The sequence below is a fragment of the Epargyreus clarus genome, unplaced genomic scaffold (genome assembly GCF_041222505.1).
Source record: "Epargyreus clarus isolate Ecla_fem2 unplaced genomic scaffold, WU_Ecla_fem_2.2 ptg000002l, whole genome shotgun sequence".
In the NCBI taxonomy this organism is placed as follows: domain Eukaryota; kingdom Metazoa; phylum Arthropoda; class Insecta; order Lepidoptera; family Hesperiidae; genus Epargyreus; species Epargyreus clarus.
In genome coordinates, this window is record NW_027332210.1 from 5,349,934 (window position 1) to 5,363,823 (window position 13,890).

The 13,890-nt window shown below is 34.3% G+C and overlaps 1 protein-coding gene across 1 annotated transcript; it reads left to right on the forward strand.

Moving 5' to 3' along the window:
• The first annotated feature begins 773 nt into the window (after positions 1-773).
• Positions 774-13,550, forward strand: LOC140746567 (uncharacterized). Its single transcript, XM_073078703.1, has 13 exons — positions 774-1,026; positions 1,669-1,803; positions 2,093-2,773; positions 3,223-3,356; positions 3,863-4,199; positions 5,217-5,350; positions 6,024-6,098; positions 8,624-8,753; positions 9,395-9,519; positions 9,856-9,958; positions 10,233-10,346; positions 10,737-10,850; positions 11,333-13,550. The coding sequence occupies exons 1-13, from the start codon at positions 919-921 to the stop codon at positions 11,588-11,590; spliced, it is 2,448 nt and encodes an 815-aa protein (XP_072934804.1). The 5' UTR covers positions 774-918; the 3' UTR covers positions 11,591-13,550.
• The last annotated feature ends 340 nt before the right edge of the window (positions 13,551-13,890 follow it).

Below are 13,890 nucleotides of genomic sequence, written 5' to 3' on the forward strand. Positions count from 1 at the left end.
GGACATCGATCTTTCCTTAAAATGTTCTGCATGAAAATGTTCGCAGACGGATACTCTGCCGAACTGCCCCTGAGAATTAATTTAGAAATTTCAGTTTTTTGCTGGTCCTGGTTTATCAAACAAAAATTAAGTCTTGCCGACACTTATGAAACCAGATAGCCCATATTCCTATATAGGTTACTATACTCTTTGGACCACAGAATAACTTTTAGAAAAGCTATAAAGAGCATAGTGAATAAGCTAGTCTAGCTGAATAACAACGATTGTTATTGATTTTATTATTTTGAGGTAAGTCAAGGTAAACGCCGCTTATAGCCTACAATACTAGTAAAATATAATAATTTACACAATACCTACACATAAATATTAATAGGGCTAGCTTGAGCCTTACGTCTTTGGAAAGGAACCATCTGTTTTGTACTATTCTATGCGAACTTTACTATTACCCTGTATATAATAAATACTCTATATTTACTATACAGAAACATACGCCTGCTTTTGCCCAGTTTTGACGAAGAATTTTTGTTTCTCTTGTTTATATTTTAATTCCTTGTCCTAGAAAAAATATTATGTCCGTAAACACATTAGTCGTCAGACCATATTTTAGACTACAATGCAATTTGTCTACGGTCGAGAGCAACTCACAAAAAATTTACAAAAGTTAGGTTGAAAGGCAAAGAGCCAAAGCCGTAAAACACTATTCAAAAAAAAAAAACTTTCCGTATATTATATTAGCTATGAAATTACCATGGCAACACTAACTGATTTCTGATTTGATTTGGCTGTCATTTACAAGAAATATTACTGTTGTGTTTGTGATATTTTGTTCAATTGGAAATTTATATAGTACATAGATGCTATATATTGGCGATGTTTTATATGCCTTATTGTGAATGATTTGTGACTATACATGAAGAGATGAGGGACTTAAAGGCGTGTGCGGTGTGTTTACGAACAGGGGTTAAGTTGCATAGTATGGCAATCGAGAATTTACGAAAAGATTATAATTTGGTGTCGGGCCTCAAGGTATTTAACTCCTAAGTATTGTTTGTTCTTACCTATTGAAGATTCTGTTATATAAGTATCAATGCTTCACGAAGTTTCGTCATCTGTTAGAGTTGCTTCAAAACAGCAAAGTACTTAGTGTTTTCGGAACTAATAGCTGCTGCAACACTTTACATATCAATGATTATGTCTTAGACCCTATAAGTAATAGTTGTAGTAGTTTAAGCACGTAAAATGAAAGATTTGTTGCTTTAAACTTGTCATAATGGTTGTAAAGCTTAGTACTAGAACTATATATTTTTTTATGCACTGACCACCGTCGCACCTTGGTGGTTTCAGTAAGTTAAAACTGTTCGTGTTAATCCTTTTACTGCCGTAAAACAACAACCATTTCTACTACTATTTCTATTTCTACTTTTCAAAAAAGTCTTTAAAGTATTACATAAAATAATGATTGGGTTATTATAAAGCTTGGAAAATGTCTAATTGACCATACACTTCAAACCAGAACACAACAGCTTACCATTGCTGTTATTGTATAGTAATATGTATGGCAATGGTGCCACTGAAATCGCACCACAAAGGGTTCTGCAAACTTCTATCTATATTAGGATTCATATGTGGTGTGAGAGAATTAAACCTGTATTCAAATTTTTATTACAGATATCAAAAGGAAAAGGATTTCCAGAATACTTATGTGTGGAATGTGTAGCTTATATAAGACGGTTTAAGAAATTCAGAGATAAGTGCCATATAGCTTATTATGCCATGCTGGAATTACTGAGTAGAAATAGCGAGGTAAGAATAAATTGAAGCCACATACAATGCCAGCAATAACACTTATGTGAATAAGGGCCAAATACAAAACAACATACAGAAAATAATGGCCATATTAAGTTTTGTGATCTAATATTAAGCTATTACTAAATATATACTATATAAATTAGGTACATATCCAAATCACCCTTCTTGTCTCTAGAATACATAACTAAGTACCTACTTTTTGTGTGTGTTGAATTAAAAGTTCAATAAATGTTATTTTCTTTACTTAAATTTTAGAGATATTTCATAACTTGTTTGTTCACAGGTTGACACATCAATGTTAGAAACATTAAACCGTCAAGAGATAAACATAGTTCCTCCTCTATCATATTTAAATTTAGCAAATGCTCATTATGAGACTGTAAAATTCAAATGGGTGAAACAGATTCGCTCAATAGTGCATACAGGTGATGTCATACCAGTGCAACACTGCAGTACAATCGAACCTTACGTAATATTTGAAGTGCCTATAATACCAGAAGTACCTAAAGATAGTGATGAAGTCAAACAAGAAGAGCCAGAGACGGCTTATGATAATTTACTCGATGAATCATCTCATATGGATGTTGATAACGATGATTTTCCAACCGCCGAACCGGAGGTTGAACCGTTAACGACTGAAACGAATGTTGAGGCAGCACCTGATAATAATATAGAGATGTTGTTTGATAATATTTTTGGGGTTAATAGTGATAAGGAGTATGATCATTTAGGCAATGTCATAACTAAAGATAGTGAGCAGAAATTAAGTGAGGAACAAGATGATGTAGATGGGTGTCAGTTTGAGGAGGAATACGCTACTGTGACACCACTATCCATGCAAGAGATTAAGGCTGTTGTGGACATTTACAAAATGTTCGGTCAGGGCAAATTCAGGTGTACAACTTGTCAGAAGTCCTACCACAATGTAAACCGCTTGCAAGTTCACATGCGTATGCATGACACTGTATGTAAATTTTTATATACTATAATATATATAGTCTGCACCAAACTGCTAGTCTGCTCTGCAGTTGTTGCGAGCAGGTGTAGTCATACAATTTGTTGTGGCGACCCGCGACGAGATCCATTTCTATATTCAGAGCAGACTAGTTTTACGCGAACTATACTTGAAATTATAAAAAAAATTATATACTATGTATTGGAGCTAAGCAAATAATAAAGTTGTTGTTATTTACGTGACTTTTTTATTATTTATTAATTTGATATGATATTTGAAAAAAAATATTGCAATAGTAACGTGAGATTCATTTTTTTTGTACAACGTGCTTCAACACATACCACTAAAATATTTACACCTTTTATGTAAAAAGCAGAAAAGGGAAATGATACAATATAGTTATGAATATGACATCTTTATTATTATATGTATTATCTAAATACTCATTTTATTTGCAGCACACAAGTGGTACATTCTATTGTGCACTATGTTGTTACTACTATAAGACTGAGTTTCTGTTGAAAACACACATATCCGACAAACATATGTACAAGTATGTTTGCAAGAAGTGTCCAGAGGTTTCTTATGATAAGTATGTTTGTTGTTTTCTTTTATTATTTTTGAGTGTTGTTTTTAAACAATAATGAGATAATGTGCAACAACTTAGATCTTTAAATTTATGATGACCCGCGTGGCGGAGCGGTTAATATACCGGTCTGACGCGCAGAGGGTCCTGGGTTCGATCCCCGGCCAGACAGATATCCTAATGATGAATATAGATTTCTGTTTCTTGGTCTGGGTGTTTGTGTATTTGTCTATGTGTGTGTCCATGGCACCCACTACACAGGGAATCCTAGTGTGGGGATGTGAGTGTAGAAAGCGTTTATTTATGTTTATTATTATGTAACGGGTACTCACGATATTCGTTCCCCCAAGGATACTATTCCATACCAATGCCCAGGGGTATCTTTTAAGAAACACTTGCAATGACATATTGTAACTGGAATTATTTTATGTAAAAGAACTGTTTGGTAACTGTTGTATCAAGTTCTCAAAACCTACAATTAAATAAAATTGCTGTGTAAATTTATATTTCAGGACATCAGCAAAGCAACATTACATATGGACACATTTACAGAAAGGCAAAAAGAAGAACTCCAATTGGTACGAATCAAACTCAAGGCCCAGTTGGCTTAGCAATCGTGGTGGTAACAGAAATAAGCGGGTACTAGCGTTGAAACCAGTACGGAAACCATCCCGAGTGCCCAAGGACTTCCCGAAACAAACACCAATACCACAGGAAGAGCAGTACGAGCTGATCCAGCAAAGGAAAAACTCAAGGAATTATAAGGAATCCAGCTTCAAATGCCAGTTGTGTTACAGAGGTTTCCGGGAGTTGTCGACGTACAGCAAGCATATGCAAAAACATGATCCTGTAAGGGTTCTGTATTTTTTGTTTTTTACTAGTTATTTTAAAGTAGTGAATATGAATGTCTTCATGATTGCTGTGAAAAAAGTGCTTTCACAGCTTCTTTCTTTTTTTTTTATAATATAGGAGTAGCAGACGAGCATGCAGTCCACCTGATGGTAAGTGGCTACTGCCGCCCATGTACATCTGTAATCAACCCCAGATAGGATTAGATATTCCTACCTAAGGTCGGCGCAGATGCGCCGCTACCCCTGAGGACTAAGCTGGAACGCCTCAGAAAAGTCTGTCTCCCTTACCACACCCTTCAAACCGGAACACAGCAGCGCCTAACACTGCTGTTATTAGGTAGAAATAGGTGTGGCGGTGGTGCCGCGGGAGTCGAACCACAAAGGGTTCTACCACTTTCTGGACTGTCAGCAAATTCTCATCTAGCCTATACACAAGTTTCAAACTAAAATTTGATAATTTGATGCTCTGATGACCATGTCCCTTCTCCAATAATGATCACCTAACCTAACAGGAGATCTTTAAATTCACTTTGATTTCAAAATAACCACCCTTTCTGAACTCTTAAGGTTATTTCTAGCATACAACATTGCAATCGGAAATAACGTCTTTACATACTAATAAAAAGTTAAGCAGTGATAGACTAGTGGTTAAGAAACTCGGCCTCTCGATCGAGGGGTCCGAGGTTCAAATCCCAGGCCACCACTGAATTTTCAAAGTTATGTACATATTAGAATTTAATTATCACTTACTAAACGGTGAAGGAAAACATCGTTTGGAAACCTGCATGAGAGATTTATAAAAAAGAATCTCAAAGGTATGTGAAGTCTACCAATACGCACTTGGCCAACGCGGTGGACTATGGCCTAATCCTTAATTCTGAGAGGAGACCCATGCTCAGCAGTGGGACAGTAATGGGTTAATGACGATGATGACGAAAAAAATATCAAACTTATTCTGACAAACCTTGTAAGGATTTTACAACAAGTGAAAAATTTTATATTGTTTCTATTTCAGACCCAATCCGGACCACTGCAGTGTGACATGTGTAAACTGCACTTCATGAATACGAGAAAGATGTACAAACATATGAGGATCTGCCACACATACAAATACTCTTGTAGGAAGTGCACTTACACATGTTATAACAGGTGGGTGGTTTTAATCTAAGTTTAAGTATAATCTAGTTATACTAATTTACTAATTTATACTACTATTGTCAAAATAATGAATTAATTGCTAAATGAATTAAAAAAAATATTTGTAAAGAATTTTATTATGTACATTGTCAAATGTAAAATTTGTGTTATTTTCAATTGGGACTTATTACATCCGATGTTAATAATCGATCTATCCTATTTTTAAGACGCTTTTATTAGCTTGGGTTGTATGTATGTATGTATGTACGTATGTAGGTATGTATGTAAGTAACAAGCAACGGAATCTTTGAACCCGATTTCAATCCACTTTAAACGTAATTTTCAATCTGAGAATCAATTAAGGAACAGTAAATAGTATAATTGTGGAAAAAGTGTGGGGCGCTTTTCGAACCTGATAAATGGAGCACTTAGTTGATTTTATCATAAAAGCGTGTTTTTTTAGTTTTTTGAACTATATTTATTCCTACCAAAGATTGAAATTTGACATTATCTACTATGAACTAATTGTCAAATGTCTTTTGATAGGCAAAACAATGGATAGATTGATTATTAATAACGGACGTCGGTGAAGTAGACTATAGCTATTACTTTAACAATCCACAAGAGACCTTATCAATTATTATCATTTCTATTTATATTAAAATGTTGTTAATATATATTTCAGGGGTTCGGCGCATATGCACTATCAATTCCATAAAAACGTAACATTCAAGTGCCCACATTGTGAAATGGTTTTCAAGTAAGTTATCATATCATTTTGTAGTAACTACTAGCTGACCCGGCAAACGTTGTATTGCCATATAAATAAAAAAATGGTAAGGGTGAACAACCTTATTATTTACGGGTTTGAAAAATAGATAGAACATTTGAAAATGCGATGGTAGCGAAGTCTGTCGAATCCAATGTGAAACATTCCAAAATCAACAACTACTTACGAATTAAAAATTAATTAAAAAAACCTATTCCCATGGACTAAATTGTGAATCTAAACCATTCCCAAGTCCCCTTGAACACACACAACAAATTTCATCAAAATCAGTCCAGTCGTTTAGGAGGAGTTCAGAGACATACACACGAACATGAGAAATATATACAGGGTGAATTTTTAAAACGGGCCTTCAGGGCCAAATCCGAAACTATAAGGATTAGCGAAAAATGCTGAAAGGAGTTACGAGGCCGATTTTGATAAAAACTAAAACTGCATCATTACTTTTTTAAAATATTTTTTTCCTTAGCCGGGAATCGAACGAGTTCATTTTAAAAAAAATGACACCTCTATATTATCCTACTATCTGATAGTGTCGCTTATAAGGATCAAATTCTGGGAAGTAATGTTATGTGACAAATTAAAGGAAAAGGAAAATTTTGAAGAAAATACGTATTTTTCCATACATTAGCATACTAATCCTTAAGGATTATACATAACAAATGATTTATGTATAATTCTTTAGAAACAGACATAAGTCATACCTTTGAAGAATTTGTTGGTTAATCAACTAATTATTCGATGTTATGACTATGACATGCGGCTTAGTATGAGAAAGTAATAGTTTAGCAAATAAGTTACCGCCGTTTTTAGGATTTATTTTTTAATGAAAATAGATAACTGATTAAATAGTAAATTCTTATTGTTTGTTGTTTACAACTTCGTTTCAACGTTAAATATGATTTTCTATATCTCTTTTTTTAGTAATCACTCGGATTTGACTCTAAAAAGTTATTCTCGCAAATTGTCAACTTTACATCTGTATTAAACGAAACTCCGCCCATAGCAAGTAAATCTATTTTAATGGTCCTAAAAATAACCTTAGCTAAGTCGGGCATAAAAATATAAATTATTGGGAAACAAAACGTCCATTTCGAATGATTAGAAACATTGAGCCAAAAAAATGTTAATACACGAAATGTTTAAATTGATGAATGGCGGGAACTTAACTGCCAAATTAATATGAAAAAATATGTATTTTCTTAAAATTGAGGCTTTTCCTTTAGTTTGTCATTTATCATTACTTTCCAGATTTTGATACTTATAAGCAACGCTATCAGATAGTGGAATAATATAGAGGGTGCAAAAAGTTATTTTAAAAAAGTAATGATGCAGTTTTAGTTTTTATCAAAATCGGCCTCGTAACTCCTTTTAGCATTTTTCGCTAATCCTTATAGTTTCGGATTTGGCCCTGAAGGCCCGTTTTAAAAATTCACCCTGTATATAAAGATAGTCGTCACAATTTAATGGGCCATGCCATCCTAACACAGAGACATGCCATCCTAATGTCATTATGGTTTTAAAGTAACTTTTTAGTAGGCAGTTTACGACCACGTGACAGCTGGAACTTACGGCTTCAAAGCATTCGGAAGAAAACATAATCGATTTACTTTCAAATAATCGAAACTTAGGTACGAAATGTAAAAATCGGTTTCTTTCGTTGTCGATTTGTATTTCACATGCTTAGTGCTTAGCGATGGCATGTGTCAAAATGGGCCTATTAAATTGTGACGACTATAGAATTCAAAATCAGATTAATATAGAAGCCAAATACTCATGGGCATCTAATTTATGGATAGTCACATAGGGGTAGTATTACTTTTTACTTACTATAACAACTATTCAATACCTTCAGAGATTTCTAAATGAAATTCTCTATATCTTATATTTTTATAGATAAAATGTTTTATCTTCTTTATAATCAACAAGATCGTAAACTACTTAGGTATACTACATGTATTTATAGTCCGATTCATAATTAGATGTCCAATATGTAAACAAAGGTTGACCTATTAAGAAAGTACGTTTCAAATGGTAGTTTTTTTAATTTTGACGATATTAAAGTAATACAACGGTAATAAAATAATAATCTAGATAAATTAAGATCAATTCACATTTTCTAATATTTATATTACCTCAATTTCGTTCCATACAGTAATAATAATAAAAAACAAGGTTTATGGTAGAAAATTAAAATGTGATAATGGTAACACAATCGGGATCCAAAACATTTCTTGTGCTGCCATTTGTAAGTTTCGTAGCTGATGTTATTTATTTTCGTGATCGTGATCGAACTCGAATGTATTCTCGTTGTCATAGCACGTTTGTTAAATTGTGTGTAGTTTTTCGATATTTTGTTTTTGTTAAGTTTGTTAAAGATTTTGTTTCTTATTAATTTGTTAAGGTTTACAATACCTACACATATCTACATTTTGGACACCTAATTATGAATCAGACTATAGTATGCTTTTTAATTTGCGTAATATGTGTGTTTTCAGTAAAATATCAACAAGACTGACACACGTTCGCGTAAAGCATCCGTCGACGTTCATATGTGATTTATGCGGCCACAGCTTCGTCAGCGAAACGGGACTCTACTACCACAAGATGAGATCACACACTGTACAGGTAAATTTTAATCAGTCATTTTACGCATGAAATGAAATATATTTATTTTTGTATAGGTCAACGGCGGCACTTACAAATTGTCAGTTACAATATTTTTTTTAAAACGAATACCGGATCGGCATTGTATACTGCCACCCATGGACATCTGTAATCAACCCCCGATACGTTAAGATATTCTTACCTGAGGTCGGCCACAGATGCGCCGCTACCCCTGAGGACTAAGTTGGAACGCCTCGGAAAAGTCTGTCTCTGTTACCAAATCCTTCAAACCGGAACACAGCAGCGCCTAACACTGCTGTTATAAGGTAGAAATAGGTGTGGCGGTGGTGCCGCCGCAGTCGAACCGCAAAAGGTTCTACCACCTTCAATTCAGAATACTCGTGGCGCCATCTCATGAAGGGTGTTGAAAGGGAGACATACTTTTCCGAGGCGTTCCAGCTTAGTACTCAGGGGTAGCGGCGCATCTATGGGCGACCTCAGGTAGGTATATCTAATCCTATCTGGGTTTCATTACAGATGTCCATGGGCGGCAGTAATCACTTACCATCAGGTGGACTGCATGCTCGTCCGCTACTCCTATATTATAAAAAAAGAAACGTAATTATGAATCGGAGTATACATATTGAGTGGTTCGTGTGCAGGAGGTGAGCGCGCCGGCGCCGAGCGCGCGCGCGCTGTACTGCGCGGAGTGCGGCATCCAGTTCCGCTGCGCCGCCGCCTACACCACGCACTTCGGCAGCTCCGCCAAGCACGCGCAGACCAACATGTGAGCACACTGCTATATACATTATATAGCCTATGTTACTCGTCGATAATGTATCAAAGGAAAAGATATACAGGGTGAATTTTTAAAACGGGCCTTCAGGGCCAAATCCGAAACTATAAGGATTAGCGAAAAATGCTGAAAGGAGTTACGAGGCCGATTTTGATAAAAACTAAAACTGCATCATTAGTTTTTTAAAATAACTTTTTCCCTAGCCGGGAATCGAATGAGTTCATTTTGGGGGCCTTCACTCCTTTGTTGCCCCAAGGCCTCTAGACCTCTAAATCTGGGCCTGGTACCAATGACGTTTACATAATATTTAAAAACTATAAATTACAGCTCTTCAAAACCGGTGCGTACGAGAAAGCGGCCACGCGGGCGCGGCCTGGCCGCCACCGACGTCGTCAACAACGGCGTTCCCACCTCCAACGACTGCGAACTGGTCAGTATAGTCTCTAACTTCACACATACTTCCCACTTTGACATCATTGTAAATTATATTTTATGAACAATATGTATATAATATAATAATAATAATGAATTAAAATAACTCTAGAATAATAATAATAATATGTAATAGTACAGACAGAAGAACCACTACCATTGTAAACCCCATCATTTTATACATATAATATATTGTATGTACAACTTATACATAAATTCAATATTCTTATTTTTCTTATATTTTCAAAGTATATTTGAATTGTGTGTTACAGTGTGGAGAAACGCTACGTAATGACGTGGCGGCTCGAAAACACTACGAGTCAGCTCACCCCGGGGCTGACTTCCTCAAGCGGTACATGTGTGACATCTGCGGACATATCACCAAGGTAACTGTAGATACAATTTACTTCTTGATATATTTGATATGATAGATCTTAGTAAATAAATATAGACAAAATAAAGACTTGAAAAAATTGTATGAGTAGAAATATGTACGAAAACATTGTTGTATAAAAGCATTAGTTTTTACTGTACGAATTAAAAAGATTAAATGAAAGTATTAAACTGAGTTAAGAATCACCTTCTTTGAAGTAAATTAGAAAAGTGATCCAGTTGTTATTGTACTTCAATTATATAAAAATCAATGTATAGATTATGATATATCTATATGAATTATTTTTTATTAAATTAATTATCTGTAAGTGTAAGGATCTCATATTATAAATTCATAAATATCATAAAAAATCTCATATCATAAAAAAATATTTACTTTACAGCAATATGCGAATCTAATGGTGCACATGAGAACGCATACGCAAGAGAAACCTTATTCGTGTCCACACTGCGACCGCAAGTTCAGCATGGTTAGCAACAGAGATCGACATTTAGTTGTGAGTATTATAAACCATGAAAATATAATTATTTGTGTTTTTTGTGGTAGAAAACTGAAGGTACTATCACTGTACCGATGTCTATCTTATAACAGCAGGGTCAAGTGCTGCTATGTTCAGCTGTTGTATTTAAGCGACCCAAGAGAAATTATATCATAGTCCTCGAAGATAGTAATATGATGTTAAGCATAACCAATTTACAATGGGACTTCATTGCTGTTTGGGTTGGCCACAGATTCCATTAGGTGAACAGGCTGCTCGTCCCTTATTTCAATTAAAACTATAATTGCATATAAATATATGTAAACTATATATAAATGTACAAAAACAACAGGATTTAAATTAAAAACAAAGCGTCCTGTTATCCTTCACACCACAGTGCAACAGCTTTACACTGTTGTTAAAAGACAGCAAAAAATGTGGTAGAATACCATCCCAGCTGAATCATGAAGGCTTCCCACAAATTCATAATTATTTTCCAGGTACACACAGGCGAAAAACGCTACCAATGTCAGCATTGCAACCGCCGCTTCACACAGAGCAGTGCAGTCAAACTACACATACAGACAGTCCACCTGAAGATACCATACGCCCCCTGGGACAAGAAGAATCGGAAACGTCGCAAGGAACTAGAGAATGCTGCCACTACAGTCTGTCTGCCGGCACCCCCACCCCTCAAATACATGGGGGAGAGTGGGGGGGATTATCTTAACGCGTATATAAACTATAATGATGAATAACATTTGATTTTCATGCTAATGTATCGTTCAAAGGGTTATATTTAATACAAAGAGTAATCCCGAATTATGGATCTATGTGTGCGTTTTGGGTTTACCTGTTACAGTATTTGCGTTTATGTGTGTCTATGACTAGCAGCGCAGGGAAACCTTGTTTGTGAGTTTAAAAATGGTCATAATGAACTATCTCTATGTGATGGTCATATTCCCTTTTAATCTCCACTGAAGAAATGATCTAAGTTTAAGATTGTATTGAAATGATCCCGTAAAAGAACTGTGGATTTGATTTCAATTTAGCTATGGATCTGTTCAAGCGATTTTTTTCAATTTTAAGCATAGTGTAGCTTTAAAAGATCTCATTCATTGAAAGACGCTTAGAAATTCGTTCTCGAATATATGATAAGCAAATATTCAATCAAAAATTAAATAATTTAAAATCACAAGTGCTCGAAACTGCTGTTAGTGTAATGACGAATCAAAGTTACAATAACAATGCTACACTTTTCCATAGACAAAGTAACAAAATAAAATCTAACATTTTTATACTTCCAATAATCAGTACATTCGGCACAATATGGAGGGTAAAGATTTAAAGACTTTCACATTTTCACATCAGCTTGTCTACTTAGTCTGTTTACATTCGATAGTTCAAACCGACTGCCACCATTCGATCGATCGTCGATTACTATCATAATTTACCCTTACATACATAACAAAAGCAAGTTTAAAAGTTAGATGCCCTGCGACTTGTATACATGTCCCGAAACAAAAAATGTCCTAATCGGCCCATGGACATGCATACATGTCCGAATTTAGCGCCTTGGTATTTGGCTTATTTTAAATTATCTACGTATTATTTGTGGCTAAAATACTTTTAATATGTAGTATGTGAACCTATTTTACCGATACAACGTATTCCTTCACGTCACTAGTACAAAAAAATAAAATTATGACATTTCTATTCAGTGACTTCTCGGTGTCAAGTAAAAAGGCGCGCTCGGGCATCTTCGGCCGAGTTCGGCTGGACGGCTAATTATCTGGTTACCTTGTCTATGGATACAAACATACGTGTAGTGTGATCTCTTCAAACATAATGGAAACATGCAAGTTAAATAAATGTTTACAATTAATTATCACTGCCATGGATGAAGGCCTTTTGGTATATTGATAAGATAAATTCATTAAAACAGCTTATTACGTTGTTACGTTTACGTTACATTAAAACAGCTTCATAATCTGTTTTAATTTCCAATTTTTTTCTGATATTATGTATGTATTCTATTTCTCGATTGTAACAATAGTTTGACATGTACGGATTAAAGTTAAGCTATTATAGATTATTTCACAAAATGCTTTTAGCATTTTCCTTATCAGTATTTTCTTGATTTTTCTAGTGTAAATAAATATACAAAGAAATTGTAATGTTTGTAAATATGTGTAGCTAAAATATACCTGTCGATTGTAATTGTTTCAAAATTTGATATTAGGTTATATTTTGCATTTCTTATTCTCGTATAAGTAATAGTGATCCATAATTTAAATGATTTATGATTCCGTTATAATAATATTCTTCTATGTATTTAATATAAATAAAAACTTACGTCTGTGATTTCAAAATAATTCAATTGGTTTAACTTATCATATTTTTCTTTTGGAGAAAGTTTTTTTTATACAATGGTTATGTTTTGGGAAACGGTTAAAATTTTGATGGAACTTTCATGCGGACAAGTGAGAAAGTATCATAACTTACTTTTCATCTCTTATGAAATTATAAAAATTATTTAATTTATAAAAATGATCCATTGAAAATTTTAAATTACTATTTATATCCTTTCCATAACATCATAAAACATTATTTTAAGAAATATTAGTAATTTAATTAATTAGGAAGTAATCAAGAATCTATAATATGTGAATTGTAATGCCTTATTTTAATTCATATTTTAATATACTTTAGTCATAACATGTTGTTTTTATTGACTTGCCATGCTCTTTACTACTATTGCAGGTAATATTTTCCCCCCTTTCTGGACTGCCCCTCAAGGATTATATTAGGAAACTTTCCGACGATATTTTATTATTTCATAAAAGTTGCATCAATAAAACAAACTCGATTCGATTTTGGTGATACTCTGCAGTGGGTTGTAGATTTTTGTGGGTGCCATTGACCTCATGGGGTAGATTGTATTTAAATATAGGTTTATTTAATATAGAAATACTAGTAGAAAACGACTTTGCTTCGCGGAAATAGGTGGCGGGGCTGATTGCCATAAAGCTTCAAGAAACCTTTAAGTAAATAAAAA